This window comes from Acinonyx jubatus, chromosome D1, assembly GCF_027475565.1.
Source record: "Acinonyx jubatus isolate Ajub_Pintada_27869175 chromosome D1, VMU_Ajub_asm_v1.0, whole genome shotgun sequence".
Classification (NCBI taxonomy): domain Eukaryota; kingdom Metazoa; phylum Chordata; class Mammalia; order Carnivora; family Felidae; genus Acinonyx; species Acinonyx jubatus.
The window spans coordinates 41,209,636-41,228,549 of NC_069390.1; the positions used below are offsets into that span (position 1 = coordinate 41,209,636).

At 47.3% G+C, this 18,914-nt stretch overlaps 1 protein-coding gene across 5 annotated transcripts in view; it reads left to right on the forward strand.

The window, feature by feature from the left end:
• Positions 1 to 18,914, forward strand: part of ABCC8 (ATP binding cassette subfamily C member 8) — a 77,388-nt gene that overhangs the window by 18,350 nt on the left and 40,124 nt on the right. For 4 of the 5 annotated variants that reach the window (XM_027073033.2, XM_053203402.1, XM_027073034.2 and 1 more), the window contains exons 7-10: positions 4,119 to 4,283; positions 7,360 to 7,515; positions 12,359 to 12,493; positions 12,848 to 13,010. In XM_027073033.2, the coding sequence (XP_026928834.1) occupies positions 4,119 to 4,283; positions 7,360 to 7,515; positions 12,359 to 12,493; positions 12,848 to 13,010 (619 nt within the window). The remainder of the gene's footprint in view (positions 1 to 4,118; positions 4,284 to 7,359; positions 7,516 to 12,358; positions 12,494 to 12,847; positions 13,011 to 18,914) is intronic. The other variant, XM_053203404.1, reaches the window with a different exon arrangement.

Genomic DNA, 18,914 nt, shown 5'->3' on the forward strand with positions numbered 1-18,914 from the left:
GTGGATGCCACTGATCTGGCTGCAGGGCAAGGGAACTGGATTCATAATGAACTGCCAGCATCTGAAACCTGCCAGCGCTGCCCTAGGCCATTAGTTGAGCAGAGAAAGAACAGTCTGGGTTTGATCTGAGGGCCAAAGCTTCAAACAGCCTCTACCCTCAGAGGGGAAACGTGTGTAAGTTTGTGAGTGTACGTGTGTTTCTGAATGAGTTCTCCTGGAAACTGTTTATGATTCTGTATGTATGTCCTTCTATTTGTCCTGTGTCTCTTGGTTTATCTCTTTCCATGTGTGTCTGTGTCCCTATTTGAGTACACGTATTTGTAGCTATTGTTGTGGGTGACTGTGTAAATTTATATGCATTTCTGTGACTTTGTGATGTCAGTGAGTGGGCTGGTCTCTTCATGGCAATGCTCATGCAGCTGCTCTGGCCTGGCAGGACTCCCTTCCTCTCACTAACCCCTCTCAGCCACCAAGACTCAGCTCAGATGTCACCTCCTCCAGGAAGACTTCCTCTAATAGGGTTAGATTCCCCTCCTCTGTGCTCCCATAACATCCGGGGCTTGCACCATCAAAAACCCCTTGTCTCTTTCCCAACTTGACCCTGAGTCCCCTATGACAAGAACTGCATTATCTGACCTCCGGGTGCCCAACACCCAGCTCTATGCCTGACATTCAGGAGGCACAGGAGAAATGATTCTTCAGGGAATCATATAGAAGTTGCCACATATTGAGTGCTTATGCTTACTAGATATTTTTAGCTGCATTGTTACGTTAAATTCTCATAACAACTCTCTGAGTAGAAACCCTTAATGGCCTCATTTTACAGTGAGGAAACTGAGGCTCAGAGAGTTTGAAGAACTTACATAAAGACACAGTGGCTAATATATAATGATCTAGGACTCAAACTCAGATGTGGCTAACCTCTAAATCCAGGCTCTAAACCACCATGATAACTGGTTATAGATGGATGGTTGGGTACATTGGTCCATGAGTGTTCAAAGATAGTTGTCATTGTTTTCACCCAGGGTCTTCCAGGGCTGGGACCTATGGGCAATGCATCTTCTGGTTCCCGCCAAAATAAGAAGCAAAAGCCCATGTGATCCCTCTCCATTAAGCTCTAGAGAACAAGGGAAGGAGGGCTTTCCAGTCATATCTCTGGCCAGACAGGGATAATGAGGGTCAGAACTATAGAGTCAAGAGTCCTAGGTTCTAGTCCTACCTGTGCAATGAACCCAGCTCAACTGCAAAATGGAGAAATGTAGGGGCACCTGGGTGTTTGTTGAGCTTCCAACTTCAGCTCAGGTCACGATCTTGCGGTTTGTGAGTTCGAGCCCCACATCGGGCTCTGTGCTGACAGCTCAGAGCCTGGAGCCTGCTCTGGATTCCATCTCCCTCTCTCTCTGCCCCTCTCCCACTCACACTCTTTCCTCTCTGTCTCTCTCAAAAATAAACACTTAAAAATGGGAAATGTATAACTTCTATAAAAAGTAGATGGGAAGGAAGAGCATATACATTGATCGATTTAAAATATGTATTGAGCACCCCCGGAAACAAACACAGTTTCTTTCCCTGAGAGCTTGTGAAAATGTGGGACGAGGGTATCTGATCTTCTGAAGCATTTAACTCCCACCAGATGTCATGTTGCAGGTCCTTGGCCTTTCCTCTCTAGCCTTCAAGGTGCTGGGCAATGTCAGTGCCCTCATACCCATTTAAACCTCCCCAATGCCTGCCTTCCTTGGGTAGTAGTACCTCAGGTCTCTTTGGCTAGTTTAGTTCCCACTTCTTAATAAAAACTTAGCTATTCTGGGCTCCATATCTTTTATGTCTCTCTTTGAAGAGAGATCAATAATGTCCTCATGACTTATACCTACAGGAAGATTTTCATTTTAATAGGCCACGAAATTCTTGATCCAAAAAAATATAGTTTCTGACCCTGTGGTGTGTGTGTGTTATGGGGGGAAGGGGTCAAGGTTTTGCCTTTAAAGCTGCAAAGAAAGAATCTGTTGTTTTGTTAAAAATGTGAAAACAATGATGAGTGTATTTAACAAATGCCACCCGTACTCTCACCAACATACGTGATCACTTGACTTTTCTAGTCCTCATTCTCCAGCCTGTGTGTTTTCTGATCATTGTGACATAGCACATGCATGGCAATCCTTGCTGCTTGAGAGCTTTTGTGATGATCAGTGTTCTTGAGTGTGTGGTATTCCCATGAGCATCATACCATACCTAACCATTCTCTATGGTTGGACATTTACATGGCTCTTCAGACTCTCCCCTCGCTGTAATCCAGAGATAGAATACTTTTTTCACATACAGCTATTTCCTGGTGTGAAATTATTTCCTTTGGGGTAAATTCCCATGATGTGCTTTGTTGCTTTAACATAATGGGCTCCATTCTCCAGAGCTGGGTCTCTGCAGAAGATGATAGAACCTAAGAATTCCAAAATGTGTTGGATAGGACCAGGCTTTCCCAAACCCACGTGCCTTCTTTTTTGACTGAGAACCAGCCAAGTGGCCATGTTTCTGTCCCCCACAAGTCATAAGCTTGTAGCTGACAATGGGAGACTCAAGGTCAAAAGGCTGGATAAGGCTTTGGTAGTACGTCTAGGGTCGTAGTTTTGGCATCACACAGGTTCATGTTCACATGTTGTCCCTTATCAGCGTGTGACCTTGAACCAGCCACATAGCCATGCTGAGACACCATTGCCTCATGTATAAAATTAGGCTCATAATGGCATTCTTCTCATTAGTGTATTATGAGAATGGAGTTCTGTACCTGATAAATATTGTATCCTGCCTGTAGGATACGGGTCTCAACCCCTGCAGCCTAATTTTAAGGTCCATTTTGCTGCCTCCAGCCCACCCCCACCCTCTACCCTCTCTTTTCTCCTTCTGCCTTTCCCTCTGGTTCTTTGACAAATGAGACAGAGTCAGGGGTTCAGGCCTTGGTAGGGCCTTCCTCTATGAGACCTCAGTGGTCTCTCTATGTCTACTTCCTGCTTCCTCTCTCTGTGTCTGTGAAAAGCCTCCTTTCCCACAGATCCAGGGAGAGATGACAGACGTAAGCTCCATGAAGCAGGGCTGGTTTAGAAAGCCCAGATCTTTTCTACTACCATTCGATAGCCCTGTGTCCGAGATCCAGGAATTTCTGACTCTAGGAAAAAGACTCCTTTTAGAGTTCTGACCCCTTGGACCTGATCCTGGCCATAGACATGCCCTCAGCCTCCTTCTCATCACTATGTTCCCACCACCCTTTAGCCTGCAGCAGCTCCTATCCCCTTTCAAATGGCTTCTGGAGTTCAGGGCAGAGTCTCAGAAAGGGGAGAGAGTGCTGTCTTCATGGAAACATTGATGTGGTTCTGCTGGGGAGCAAAGGTTTAATCAGGATCAAAGTTTTCCTGGGAGTTATTGATGCTGAATTTGGAAACAGGCATGCTGTTGTTTCCTGGTATCTTTAGCAACAGAGTCAAAATGTTTGGTTTTTCCCAGTGCTTATCATCTGAGATCTTGCTAGAGGTGCAGCAAGAAGACCTTCGATTTAAAAGGACGTCCCGGGACCCCACGAGGCTCAGGGGCTTCTAAAATCTTCTCCAGCCTATTATAGGTGATGACTTTCCATCTCGCCTGGGAGCACTACAGTTTTCCCATTGGTCTTTCTTCCCCAGAAATTTCTACAGGGCAGGCTGTCGGTGAGTGTAGGACAAGACCTCAGCTCATTCCGGTTTTTTTGTAGCAGAGAACACACATTGTGGGATTTGTTCAGGCAGTTCTGGTTTTGGCTGCTCTGTGATTTGCTCTATATATTCTTGTTCCATTCAGAGTGATCTCCCCTGGGCCCGGTGGCCACAAAGCTGAGAGTCATATTTATGGGCATGAGGTTAGAACTGGGCCACATTCTGTTCTCCTAAGTAGGATGATAAAGAGGGGATAGGCACCCCTCCCTGTGGCTAGAAGAATGTTTAGTTGGATTTATTAGTCTAATTCCCCTCATAAACAGCTGCATAAAGCTTTGCAAGCATGGAGGATCTTATAATAATGGCCACTGTGGCACAGTAACAGGTGCTAATGGCGGTCATTTTGCTAGCAACGACAGCCACCTCTGAATTCTCTTTCAGACGCAATTTCTCGGGGTTTACTTTGTCTCATCCCAAGAGTTCCTTGCTAATGCCTACGTCTTGGCCGTGCTTCTGTTCCTTGCCCTCCTACTGCAAAGAACATTTCTGCAAGCATCCTACTATGTCGCCATCGAAACTGGAATTAACTTGAGAGGAGCAATACAGGTACTTTTTGCAATACAGGCTAATTATGTTTTCACTTAGCAGTAAGAACCGCGTTATTCATCCTCATGGGCACTTAAGAATAATTCCGGTGTGAGTTTATCTTTTTGTTGCCCTTTAGCAGTGCTTTGAAACAATAACCATTGACAAAGAGGTGTAGGAAGAGTGGAAAGTGCCTTGGGCTGGACTCAGGGAGTGCAATAGTTCTAGCCCTGGTTCTGCCTTGCACGAGGTCTGTGATGTCACCTGCTTGGCCTAGAATGGGACAGATGTCACTAATGGGTCACCACATTCTTTCCTGCTGAATGCACATGCAGCGTCAGACTCCTTCCCCAGATTCTGTCCCAGGGGTCTGCTACCAGTCTTCTCTGGGTGCAAAAATAAAATAAATGAGCTTGACTTATTGGGACTAGAGAGCCTCTAATGTCTATTTGAGCTCTTAAATCTTGGCCCAGCAAGATTTATTTGAACTCTCAAACCTTGGACCTAGTCCCTTGGATCTAGGTCCTTCTTCCTTCTCCCTGTGGTTTCCTTCCCAGAGTGGGTTTAAAGGGTGATCAAAATCAGGAAGGATTCAGGGCACTTTTAGGCAAAGCAGTGATGAGAGTTGTCCAAGCCCTAGTATTCTGTTTAGAATTTTGGTTCAGCCATTGGAATGGGGAGACCCAGTGAGATGGTGGTTTAAGTAGGACAAAAGTTTGTTTTCCACACACAGTCAGGGCTGCTGTGGCAGCTGCACACTTGTCAGAGACCCTGGCTCCTTCTGTAAGGCTGCCAGCCTGCTCATGTGCCTTCTGCCCCATGGCTTCAGATGACTGTTGACATTGCCAATGCTGGGCCTACACTTAAACCAGCAAGAGAAGAAAGATGGGACAAAAGGAGGGAATGCTGCCTTCTTTTAAAATCATAATGCAGAAGGTACACATGTCCTTCTTCACCCCATCGATGAGAAATTGGCCACGTGATCACACCTAGAGAGGCTAGAAAGTGTGGTCTTTGTTCCTGACAGCCATATATGCCCTGCTAGAAATTCTTCTCGTGAAAAGAGAAGAATGGGTCTCTCGTGAAAAGAGAGAATGGATATTGGGAGACAACTAGCAGATTCTGCCATACCCAGAAATTCCCATGAAGTCAGTAGAACACTCAGAAGTTGTGACTACATCCCAAAGCCACATCACACTTCAAGACAGAAATATTTCTCATTTCATTATTAACATTGACTGGTCCTTGGGAGCCAGGATCAGAGGCTTTGCAGAAAAGGGACTGAGAGAAGGGTATGACCTGGGCTGGGGATCCTGTCAGAGTCCAAACTCTGGTTATCTTAGTACAGGCCATGTGAATGGTGCCCCCTGGAGTTGTGCACAGATTGTACATCTGTACCTGACAACGCTGCCCATCCCCAGTGGTTTTTCACTGAGAAAACAGAATCATTTCCTCATCATGTGAGAGTGGTGGAAAGAGCCCAGGAAAATACAAGACCCTCTGAGATTCACAGGGGCTCAAAGCTAGGAAGAACAAAGTCATTTCTCAGTCCAGAAAACCTCTTTGAAAATCCCAGCCTCTGCACAGACTCTTCCATTGACTGGCAGGCACATACCACCATAGACAACAGCCAATTTTGTAGTCAGTTTTGTAATTAAATCTTTCTACTTGTAGGTCATAAATTACACACGAGCCCAGTATTTTCCAATTACGCTAAAAGAGCCAAATATGGTTTTTAAATGGATTAGCATGTAATTGTTCTTATCAAACTGTCTGAATCCAGGAGAGCTAAATTCATATGCCACAAAAAGAAACTGCTGGTATTAATTATAAAACAAATTAGAAGAACAAACCTTTTTTTCAGAGATTTACATAAAATTGTAGATAAAGGTCTACGTCTTCATGGGTTTGAGAGGAATGACAGTTCTTGAATGAAAAGTTATTAAGCCCCATGCTCGTATTATATATATAATTTGTGGACATAAACCAGCTATCAGTCAATCGTGGATTTCTGTGTATCCTAGTCTTTACTTAATAATGCTTTATTTGATAGATTACTCTATTTTCCTACTTCACTAAAACTAAATTTACTATTATTCTTTGAAGACCGATTTCACATAACCTGGGCCGTGCCTAGATCTGTCCAAATATGTCATTGCCATTATTTTAAACTGTACCCATGGTGTATATAAACTCAAAAAAGACATATGATAGGTTCATGCTTTAAGCAGACCTGATCCACAAGAAAGCTTGGGTTTCACAAAAGATGAATTTAGGACTGGGAGTCCACCTGACAACAGACTGCCCAATAGAATTTCATTTAAGAGGAGGCATCCCTAGGACATTGAAGACAGAAATGCATTTCTCCTTGTTTAAGAGCACATAACTTGAAAATTGCCATGTTTCTAGGAGGCACGATCACTCTGCACACAGAGCTTTTAGGATCAGAGCCCACAGGGAGCCATTTCCATGGCTGTTCCCCATCTGCCCTGAGGAGACAGAACAAGGTCCTCTGGGGGCAGGATTCCCATGGTGGTGGGGCTGATCGATACTTGTATGTCATGTCTCACGAAAGACCTTCCCAAGCTGATCCCTTGTTTTGTTTCAAGGCTCAGTTAAGACAAGACACAGCCTCCAAACATACCCCTCCCCTGGTTGAAGACAGCCACATTAAAACAGACAGCTGCCCTACTTTATCATTTTTATGAAGTGTGTTCTCCACTGGCCTCTGGCAAACCAAGAATACAACAGGACACGAAGATCACTTTTAAGATTTAAGAGCTAATTAAGTCCTGTCCCCAAGGGAGAGGTCTTGCTTTGCTGGGGAAGTAGCTTGCCATGCTGGCAAGGATTCCTCATGTGAATGCTGCCTTTCTGACTTGCTTGTTCTATAATCAAAGGCCTTTGCCTCTCTGAGCCTCAGTTACCTCATTTGTAAAATTGGAACCACTAATGCAGTGCCCCCTTACAAAGCTGCTGTGGGGACCCGTGGAGGAATGTCTGAGAAGGCACTGGCATATTGTAGACACATGGCATCTGGGAGACAGATTAGAATGATGTTGATGACAAATGTGAAATACTCTGCTCTCATTTCCAGACCAAGATTTACAATAAAATTATGCACCTGTCCACCTCCAACCTGTCCATGGGGGACATGACAGCCGGGCAGATCTGCAACCTGGTTGCCATCGACACCAATCAGCTCATGTGGTTTTTCTTCCTGTGCCCAAACCTTTGGGCCATGCCAGTACAGGTAAAGGATGTGTGTCTGGGGTGGGGGTGGGGGGCACAAAGTCAGAATCTGCTGGCACATGCCCAGTGACTAGGGCTCACCATCTTCCATTCCATGTTTGCCTGCACCTTCCACACCCTTGGGGTCTCCATGGTGTGTAGCCCTGACTTCCAATACTCGCTCACACTCTGTAAACAGTCTAGCTATCTCTCTTGTCATTTAGGCTCTCAAAAAGCAGCCAACCTTAAAAAAAAAACCATGGGATAATCATATGTGGAACATTTTTGCAGACATTAAAAGTTATGTTACAACAAAGTACTTAATTACACTGAAAAGTGTTCATGATGGATGTTTAAGCCAAAAAGGTTACAAAATAGTACATGCAGTGAGCTTCACGCTAAATTGAAATACATGTACGTGTGCACATTGGCACAGACTCACCCAGAAAAAAGAAATAGAAGGCCACATGGTGGGGTTACGAATGACTTTTATTTTCTTTATGCATTTCTAAATTCTCAAGTAAGCACGTGTTGTTCTTGAAGATCAAAAACATGATTATTTCTAAAGCCAAACAACCTTTGGGGATGGTTCTGAAGGAGGTGCACCCTCCCCCAACGATGGCAGGAGAATCCTTAGCATGGTTTTCCTGACTCCTGGTCTGGTCTGCTCTGTCTCTCATCTGGAGCTTTGGCCATGGACTTGGCTTCACTCTGGTGAATCCCAGAACCCCTGCAGTCTCCACAGAGGCTGCCTGGTATAGAGGAAAGTGCCTGGACTTTGGTGAAACCAGTTGATTCAAATACTTAACCTGTCTGAACCTCAATTTCCTCATTTATGAAAAGGGGATGATTCCTACCCTCTGGTGTTGCTATGACGAGTCAATTAGACAATGTAAGTAAAGCACCATGCAGAGTGCCCGGCCCAGAGCAGTCACTAAGTAAATATCAGATCCCTGGAAATTGCAGACTTTGGTGCGAGTGAGGACTTTACCAGTTCAGAATCCATTGCTTCTTAGGATGCAGATTCCACAAAACTTAATCTCAAGTGACTTTTATTGGTCCTTCTTACCTGTAACACTTATATTTGAAAGACTTTAAAGGAAAATAGAACAGAGAGTCAGCTAGGCATCTTGATGGGGACGTAGGGCAGGGAATCTGATGGTCCTTTTTATGGGGACAGCTCTGTATGCCATCCCCCATTACCACTTATCCATGTCTAGATCACCATCCTCCCCCCAGCTCTACCAAGATGGATTGGTGACTACAGAAGCTATAGAAAGGGGGCACCTCGGTATCTCAGTTGGTTAAGTGCCCTACTTTCGATTCCAGCTCAGGTCCTGATCTCACAATTCATGAGGTAGAGCCCCATGTCGGCCTCCATGCTAACAGTGCAGAGTTTGTTTGGGATTCTCTCTCTCCCACCCTCTCTGCCCCTCCCCCACTTGTGAGAGTTCTCTCTCGCTCTCTCTCAAAATAAATAAATAAACTTTTTTAAAAAAAAGAAGCCATAGAAGGGCCTGGAGAGTTCATCTAATATAGTTACCAGTCTTTTATCCACAAGAACACTTTCTATTATGTCCCCTTAAACAACCTCTTTTGAAAGACTTTGTCCACCAAAATCTTCATTAAGATTTCATTTGTCCACCAGATTATCATTACTACTATTTATAACGTTTATTGCACGTACATCATTGCTAACAACACTAATACTAATAACCCTTGCCCCAGGGACACCTGGGTGGCTCAGTCAGTTAAGCATCCAACTTCATTCAGCTCAGGTCATGAACTCACTGTTCATGGGTTTGAGCCCCACATCGGGCTCTGTGCTGACAGGTTGGAGCCTGGAGCCTGCTTCCAATTCTGTGTGTGTGTCTCTCTCTCTGCCCTTCCCCCTGCTTGTGCACTCTCTCTCTCTCTCTCTCTCTCTCTCTCAAGAATAAATAAACATTAAAAAAATTAAAAGAAAAAATAATCTTTGCCTGCCCCAGCCTCTGTCACTTATGCAGTTAACCCTCCCAACACCCAGGGGGTGGTAGTTTTTATCTCCACTACTTACCTTTGTTTATTTATCATGACGTATCATTTGGTTTTCCACTTTTAATTCCTTAAAGGCTGGCTATACCTTTGCCACTTAGAGCTTTAACCAGCCCTCAAGACCCAGTGTTCCCACGTGGAGTTGATCCAATCCTTTCAACCTAGCCAGGATCTCGTGTGCAGCCTGGGTCGCCTTTGGAAATACTGAAACTAGCTCAGGAGCCCCTCTTCTTTATCCCCGGGAACTCTCCTTGATTTGTAATCTTTTTTGGTCACATATACTTTTTTTGATAAAAGCTTCATTAAGATATAATTCACCCATTTAAACTGTATGATTCGGTGAGTTTTAGCATATTCAGAGTTGTGCGACCATCATTACAACTTTATTAAGTTTATTTATTTATTTTTGCTTCATGTTTGTTTATGTTGAGAGAGAGAGAGTGAGCCAGGGAGGGGCAGAGAGAGGGAGAGAGAGAATCCCAAGCAGGCTCCGCACTGTCAGTGCAGAGCCCCACACAGGGCTCAAACTCACGAATGGTGAGGTCATGACCTGAGCTGAAATCAAGGGTCGGTGGCTTAACCGACTGAGCCACCCAGGCGCCCCTAGCATTGTCACACTTTTACAACACTTTCATCACCCCAAAGGGAAACCCGTACCCATTGGTGGTCACTTCTCATCCCCTCCCCCAGCCCTAGGCAACCTCTGACCTACACATACTTTTGACAGTCTAATAAAAGCTTCTCAGAAAAACAAATGTGTGTTCACACATTTTGCCTACGATTTCAGGGGCTAGACTGGCCCCCTGAAGCTCTTGGATGCCATGTTAAGGAACTCAGCAATAGTGGGGTCTTCTTTGATTCCTCATCCCATGGGCACTGGAGGGGTGGGGCACAAAGTGAGCCGGCAGCTGTGCCGTATACCCAAGTATCTCCTTTCCGTGCTTCCCTAGTGACAGAGTTCCCATGAGGCCTGTTTGTTTGTTTGTTTAAGAAAAGGGTTGCCGCCTGGTTTGATCTCTATGGGCCAGGTATTATTCTAGGTGCTTATCATATATATTCATTTAATATTCACAGAAGTCCTGCTAAGTGGGCATTAAAATCACCATGGTAAGGATGAAGAAGCTGAAACTCAGAGAGGTTAAGTAACTTGCCTAAGATTGCACAGCTAAGTGCTGAGACTGCATTCAAACTCAGGCTTGCAGACTCCGGGGACAATGATCTCCCCACTATTATACTAGATCACTTTCCTAACTTGTAAATAGGAGCTAACGTAGCCCTTCTATTCCCCACACTTGCTTTGCGTACTCAGAATCGCTGCTTTCTGATATATTCTCCTGTAAGGTCCACTCAGACCCCTCAGAATAGAAGAGTGGACAGAAGAATTTAGGGAGCATGACAAGGGGTGGGTGTAGGAGGAGGAAGAGCCTGGCATCAGCAGCAGCTGTGTCTCCAGGTCTTGTTCCAGCAGCTGCCAGCACTTGGACGTGGTGGGGGTTCAGGCACCGACCCCCAGCAGGTGCCATGGTGGTGACTCTGGGAGTGCTCTTGGAGCTTCCTTGGTGTCTGGCTCTACCCAAGCCGCTGAACAATATGCCCTGATTGCCTCCATCTGAGGACAACTAATGAAAACACTGGATGCCAGGGATAATTTTTGGGTAGGGTGATGGAAGCGGAGCCTGGCAGGAGTAGGAGTTTCTTTATTTCCCAACGTGCTTCTCTGCACCCCCGTGTCAGCATTTAACATCAGTGAAACACTGGGAGGCAGGTGGTAAAGGGGTCACTTACCAGCCCCTAAGATCCTGCTAATACAAGAGGCATTCTGTGATTAAGAGAAATTACAAAACCGCCCACCTCTGCCCTCGAGGTAGTGCAAGGAGCTTAGTGTCAATTTGGTGTAGAGTGCAAGGCCAACCCAGGCAGACTTTTTTTTTTTTTTCCAATTAAGGAAGACAGCACATCTGTTCCTCTAGAATAATCCCTGAATTTAGAGCTGTCTGCCTTTGAAGGCAACCTGAGAAATTGTCAGCTTGATGCTTCAGGGGCTGGCAAGAGTAATTTACACTTCTCATAAATATTCAGAAGTAGGCATTCATTTGCATAAAGCCAGAATAATTCTCTTTTCGGAGAATACTTGCCAGATTCACTAAAACATTAAAGATACCAGCCTTCATGTACATATGTGTATATGTATTATAGATTATAAAATGTATATGCCTCTAAGAATTATAAAAACTTGTATTTTCATCCAAAAACCACTCTACACGATGTCATAAATTTAAGAGATCATTTTCATTTTCTTATATATGTAATAATTGGTGTAATAGAAGACAGTTCATATTTTATTTTAAAAAAGATGCCAGGAGCCTGAGAATGAAAACTGAACTCTCAGACCCTGGACCGGTTTTGTCTGGCATGGATACGGCAGTGCTCCTTTGCTCGTGTGTCACTTTTTCCCCAGTGTGAGGGAACCGTCAGCCTTGCCAGCCAGCCAACAGAACAAAAGGTGCTGTTACACTCATTGTGCAACCTCAGCTCTGAGACTTCCATCTGGAAGGTAGATTTGGAGAGAGTTAATGGTTCAGCAGGCTTACAGATAAATGCAGTTTGTTATCAGCTGAGAAAGCCACTGCTTGCATGAGAGCCCATCATGTTAATACCTCTTTCTGAAATTGCTTTGTCACACCTCCTCCTCTGGCCCCTGGGGACAACTCGGAAACCTGGGCACCAAGGCATGTCCCTCTCTAGGGGCCTGGGGAAAGGGGCTGCCAACACCGCTTCCCCCAGGGCGACTACCAGGTCAAAGGAAACTCACCCCCATGACCCTCCCTCAGATCATCGTGGGTGTGATTCTCCTCTACTACATCCTTGGAGTCAGTGCCTTAATTGGGGCAGCTGTCATCATTCTACTGGCCCCCGTCCAGTACTTTGTGGCCACCAAGCTCTCCCAGGCCCAGCGGAGCACACTGGTGAGTAAGCGTCCCCAGGGTGCTCGCGCCCCTTGTCCCCATCCTTCCCCCATGCGGCTGCTTGCTCCCTTTCCCTGTACATCAGCGAGGCTCCTCACTCTTCCCCCAGATGCCACCAAACAGCCATATACACATATATCCACACTATCGTTGACCTTAAGCAGGCTACTTGATTGTCCAGGCCTCCGTTTCTTTGTCTGTGGGAGGGGATGAGTGGAGAAAGCAAGGGAGCTTCCCCATGGACTCGGGAGATGGGCATTGCCTGTGAAGTGATGAGGGCATTGACTTGGCTCCTTCCCCTTGGCTGGGCCAGGGGCAAAGGAAACCCCTCTCTGACTTGGTGACCCCTGGCAGGAGTATTCCAACGAGAGGCTGAAGCAGACCAACGAGATGCTCCGTGGCATCAAGCTGCTCAAGCTGTACGCCTGGGAGAACATCTTCTGCACGCGTGTGGAGATGACCCGCAGGAAGGAGATGACCAGCCTCAGAGCCTTCGCCGTCTACACCTCCATTTCCAGTGAGTCTACCCCACCAGCCAGCCCTGTGTGCTGGGTGTCCAGGCTCGAGGGAGGGAGTAGAGGTGGCCGAAGCTAGAGTCTTTATCATCATCACCCAATCCAGGTGAGCCTCCAGCTTGGAGCAGAGCCCCCGGAAGTCACAGTGTCCTCAGTCGTGTGCCCAGCAAATGTATATCGACAGCCTGCTGCGGGCAGGACACTGTCCCGGCCCTCAAGACACAGTGATAACAGAGACAAAGGAGGTCTTTTATGCTCCATTGAGCTGATCTGTTATGGGGAGGCTGCAGTAAATGAATATATAGCAACAGTTTTGGATTCTCCGGAGTGTGAGGACTTCTTTTTTTTTTTTTTTAATTTTTTTTTTAACATTTATTTATTTTTGAGACAGAGAGAGACAGAGCATGAACGGGGGAGGGTCAGAGAGAGAGAGAGACACACAGAATCTGCAACAGGCTCCAGGCTCTGAGCAGTCAGCACAGAGCCCGACGCAGGGCTCGAACCCACGGATAGTGAGATCGTGACCTGAGCCAAAGTCGGAAGCTTAACCGACTGAGCCACCCAGGCGCCCCTGTGAGGACTTCTTTAAGTAAGTCAGACTGAGCTTCCCTTCCCTGCCCTGGATTCGGCTCCAAGGAAGCTTCTAACTACCTGGGGTATGAGGAGGAGAAAGATACTCACAGATGTAGAGACTGAATCTGTATTAACCAAGTGGTTAGGAAACCCCAAGCCCAGAACAGAGAGAAAGGGGAGAAAAAAGACCAGAACTGGTAAAAAACAAAAAAAAACAAAAACAAAAAAAAAAAACCACACACACACAAAAAACAAAAACCTCTTGGGGTCCCAACAGACATATGTATTAAAACCGCTTTCCAGAGAACATGGGGCTCTAGTGGCAAATGCTCCTGTAGAGCAATAAGCTAATAATAAAGAAACAAAAATCCACCTGAGAAAAATGTACCAGCAGAGTAAGAGTCAGCAAGTACAAAAAAAAAAAAAAAAAGAAAAAAGAAAATTATTCCCTCAAACCTGGAAATGATAGAATAGTGTGAAAGAGTTAGTAAGTATGTTTAAAATTATTAAAGAGCTAAAAGAAGGTGTAAAACCCACAAGGTAAAACAGATAAGTATCGGGGGAAAAGAGTCAAAGGGACTTCTAGAAATCAAAAATTAAGTTATCGAAATTAGTTTGATGGACAGTGGTCCCCAGGTCAGGCCAGGGCTTATGGAGATCAGGTGACCGATGGAGTCCTGGCCCAAGTTGATCTTACAGTTGGTCTAGTGGCTCCGTGGCCCCACCCTGCGGTGGTGCCCCCCCCCCCAAGTGCATAATTGGGATGGAATTAGTTAGCAGCTGCTATACCTCACCCTGGTTCCCTGGCCTGTCCAGTTTAAGAGCCAGTATGGTAGGAAGGGCCAAGTAGAAGCCCCCAGAGAGAAAAAACAAAAAACGAAAAGGAAACAAAACAACTCAAGTGTAAAGCTTAAATGAATTAATATAGCTGAAGAGGACATTTGTGAGTTAAAAGATAGATCTGTGGAGGGGCACTTGGCTGGCTCAGTGGGTAGAGCAAGTGACTCTTGATGTCAGGGTTGTGAGTTCAAGCCCCACATAAAGAAAATGTTTTCTGCCATTTGGGAAAACCATTGTACAGATGAGAAATGGAGGCCCAGAGGGGGTGTCCTCCTGAGGTCAATCCTGAGGTTAAAAGCATGGCTCAGACCAGATCCTTTGGCATCTTGTGCTATTTTTCACAAAGGGCTGGGCACCGACGTGGGGGTGAAAAAAACTTAGGACACAGTGGGGCACCATTTCAGGCTATTTTCTCTGAGTAGAAGAGAAACAACCAAGAATGGGCTTTGATGGGAGTGGGAAACAGAGAAGGAAATTAGGAAAGATGGACACTACTGACAACCTCTGCCAGTTGAAGTTGGTTCTTTTGGTGTGCCAGGAAGAAACGCAGCTCTGGGGGTCGCCAGTGGTGGGCCAGTAGTGCAGGGTGCACTGGCCACGTCTCCCAGACAGGGTCATGGAAAATAAGATAGCCACTCGGGTCATCTGTGTGTTCCTGGTGTTCATATTGCCTAGAGAGAGGGTCCAGTGGGGCCAGGGGCCAGCACCCAACCTGAAGGTTCTCGCAGGGCAGGGCTTACACTGAGCACCCCAAGTGTCCCACTCTCCCGTGCCCATCCAGACCATGGTGCCCTGTGGCTTACCACGGTCAACAGTGACAGACCATCCACCCTCCGTGGCACCAATCATGGCATCTTTCTGCAGAAAATTCTGCTAGGAACTGCTTTTGTCAGAATGCAGCTATGAACGTGGCAGGCAGTGGTGGCTTCCTGGATTCCTCACCAAGACACGCAGGTTACTGGTCTCTCCTTTTTACCCTCAGCCCTGAACACAGTGCTCAGGGCCTCTGAGCACTCTCAGGCTGAGTGCTCCACAGGATAGGAGAAATTGGGAAGGAACATCTCAAGAGGTCAGAGAAACCAGCCCCTGCAGCCCAGGCCCTCTTCACCCTCCTCTCTGCCACCCTCCTGCTCTGCCTGCCCCTGGGCCTGGTTGTGGTAAAAGTAACACCACACTGTGTATAACCAATTAGACCACTGGCTCCCAGACATCTCATCAATGGGAACAGCTGCTGAGGTGGAGGAGGATTTCTGGCCACAGCCAGGTGACTTCTTCTCCCAGCAGCAGCACAGCAGGGCGGGGTAGGGCAGGCTCCCTATTGCTGCGATGCAAGCTAGGGAAGGGAGGCAGTAAGAAAACGGCACTAGGCCCCCAAGATTCCTGGCAGCAAACTAGGGGCAGCCTCAGGTCATATAGTTGAGGGCAGCTCCCAACTACTTTGCTCCTAGGAGATGTATGCTCGATTCCTGCATTCCACACTATAACCTGGGATGTATTGCATATCAATAACATTTTACGATGCCTAGGTTCCCAGGCTAGCCTGCCAAAACCTGTCTAGTAGGTGTTCTTTGTCCCATGGGGCCCTCAGAAGCCAAGCCATGGCTTCGTGAAGGTCATGGGGCCAGGAGGACGTGGGGGAAAGGAGATGCCATGTTGTCAGGGGCTGAGATGACTATCTTAGGAGTGAGGGACTCTGGAGCCAAGCAGGGGTTCTGTTCAGGGTCCCTCACCTGTCCGGGAATCAGTGACCTAGAGGGATAAACAGAGCATCCCAGGCTGGTCCCTGGAAGAAGACAGTGGGAGGGAAAGGGAAGAGCCCTCCGGGAGAGCGTTGAAAGCTAAGTGCTATTTACTTGGTATTTGCCCTTCCTGGGATGGGTTTGTTAGTCAGCAGCAGGGAGGTGGGGGGACAGGGTGGGAAGGGCACCTCCTGGCTGTGGGTATATGCTTTCAGTGTGTTTTCATTTACCTCCTCCCAGACTTCCTGCCTTCTGCTCCCTGTCACCAGGGATCAGGACACAGGTCATTAGACTTGAGGTAATGGGGCATCTTTCATTCTCGTCCCTGGCGCCAGCCATGGGGTCCTGGCGCCAAAGAGGAACCCAAGAGTCATGTTTTCTGATGGTGTCCATCTCGGTGCTGCCTGCTGGGCTTTCAGTCTGGTCATCGAGTGCCAGGCAGTCAGAGTAGCTCTGGTGCTCTATCTGATGCTCCTGCCATCAGAGCCCCGAGCTGGTGCAGGGCAGGGCAGTGCAGGGAATGAAAAGGAAATGGCTACAGTTTCCCTACCATCAAAATCCAGAATTGAAGGAAAAGAGATGTAAGTCACTCGGCCGGGGTTGAGTGAGCCCAGCCCCGTGCTAAGCAGTGGGAGGGATGCAAGAGACAGTTAAGTTGTGCTCCTCATTTTCCAGGAGTTTTTACTCTGCTGAGATGTCAGCGCTGACATGCATGAAACAATGGCAGGGAGCACTGAACCGTATGGACCTGCTCTGTGCTGGCTGCCTAGCGAGCCTACGTGCACTTAATCCTCACAACAGCTTTGTGAGGTGTGTGGTTCCACAGTCCCATTTTCTTTTTTTTTCTTTTTTTTTTTTTTAGTTTTTTTTTTTAACGTTTATTTATATTTGAGACAGAGAGAGACAGAGCATGAACAGGGGAGGGGCAGAGAGAGAGGGAGACACAGAATCGGAAACAGGCTCCAGGCTCTGAGCTGTCAGCACAGAGCCCGACGCAGGGCTCGAACTCATGGACCATGAGATCATGACCTGAGCTGAAATCAGACGCTTAACCGACCAAGCCACCCAGGCGCCCCACACAGTCTCATTTTCGTGAGGCTCAGGAAGGTGAGAGGACTCTCCAAGGTCCTCAGCCAGGAAATGGCAGAGAACAGAGAAGAAGGAAGCCCGTGGGCTGGGAGTTCACAAGAGCTTCACGCGAGGTGAAGGTGCAGGTGGCTTGACCTGCACCTCAGAGGAAGGGCAGGATTTCAGTGAGTAGAAGCTTAAGTGGGGAAAAGCTGGAGGTAAGTGCTTTGGCCACTCCCCTGAGAAGTCAGTTCAATCCTTATTTCCCTGCAGAAGCAGGTGATTCTAGATGTCCAGCCCGGCCATGTATTTGAGGACAAGCTTTGCAAGAGTGACAAAGGGGTTCTAGGCCCTACCAGTCAACCAACAGACATGCCGCCAGTTCATTCTGTCCTTTGTTCAGCACCCATCCCAAGGCCTTCTCTCTGTGTCAGACTGTACCGAGGCCTTGCGCATTAAAGAGGAGGCAAGCATGATCCTCTCCCTGCCAGTTCTGAGAGAGACCATGCCATGAACAGTGAGGCCAGAGATATGGGTCAGTTCCAAATGGACCACTTTTGTTTTGTTTCTTTCAGCACTTATCTGATAAATATTTGGTGAGCTCCTACTATGTGCCAGGACCTGTGCTAGGTATGGGGGTGCAGTGCTGAGAAGAAATAGTGGTCCCTGCCTGCAGGTTCCTCACAGGCTGATAGGGAGGCCAGACGTGCAACCGTGTTGTGAGAGGAACAGAAAGGGGTATTCTAGATGCCCATAAGAGTTCTACCCAACCTAATCTCTAGGGGTCATGGGTGTCAAGGAAACCTTGTCAGGATGACTACAGGTTAGACAGATGAGAGGAAGAATGTTCCAGGCACAAAGGCCTAGAGGTGAGAAGGATGATGGTGTGTTCAAGACTTGAGCATAATTCGGTGAGGAGAGGGTAAGAAGACCAGATCATGCAGGACCCTGTGTGCTGTGTTCAGACCCCTAGGTTTTCTCCCAAAGCAGGAGAGCCACTGAAAGAGTTTGAGTAAAGGACAGGTATGTTTGCTGCCTCTTTGAGTATTCTGGGGTCAAAGGTCTTCTTTCTTCCCAGCTGGTCTGAACCACAGTCAGGTGGACCCTCCTGGGAGGGATGTAACCGGCCTCAAACCATGCCCTGTAAAACAAAAAACGTATCTCCAAACCCAACTCTGCCACAGACAGGGTTGTGGGGCTGGACAGGATGGTGCTGGTGAACCCCATTCTCAGGCCACCCCGCACCTGCAAGGGCGTGGCGATTCTTGGCAAGTCTTGCTTCTGTCTCTTCCGTGGAGGCCCCGACTCAGAGCAGCCAGTGTTGCAGGACAAGGTGACCTCCGCACCTGGTCCCCCTTCCTCCTCCAGCTTCTGTGAATTTCTTCTTCAGTATCTGCCCCTCCTCCCACTAGCTGGGGCAGCCGATGCATATCCTGGCCTGCTTGGGCAGAGAGGTGGCTGAGGGAGAGCCAGGCAGGTGCATCTATGAAGGGGCAGAATCGGTGTGGCTACGGGGTCTCCTGCCACACTTCCTCCACTGCCAGCAGCTGAGCCACCTTTCCCTCCCCTCTGTAGACTTCAGACTGACTATCCCACTGAATGGGAAATAGCCCTGTGCACCTCAAAATACGCTTCCCCCTCTGGCAGGTGCAACCTGCATTGAGGCCTGGCTGTGAGCCCACAGTT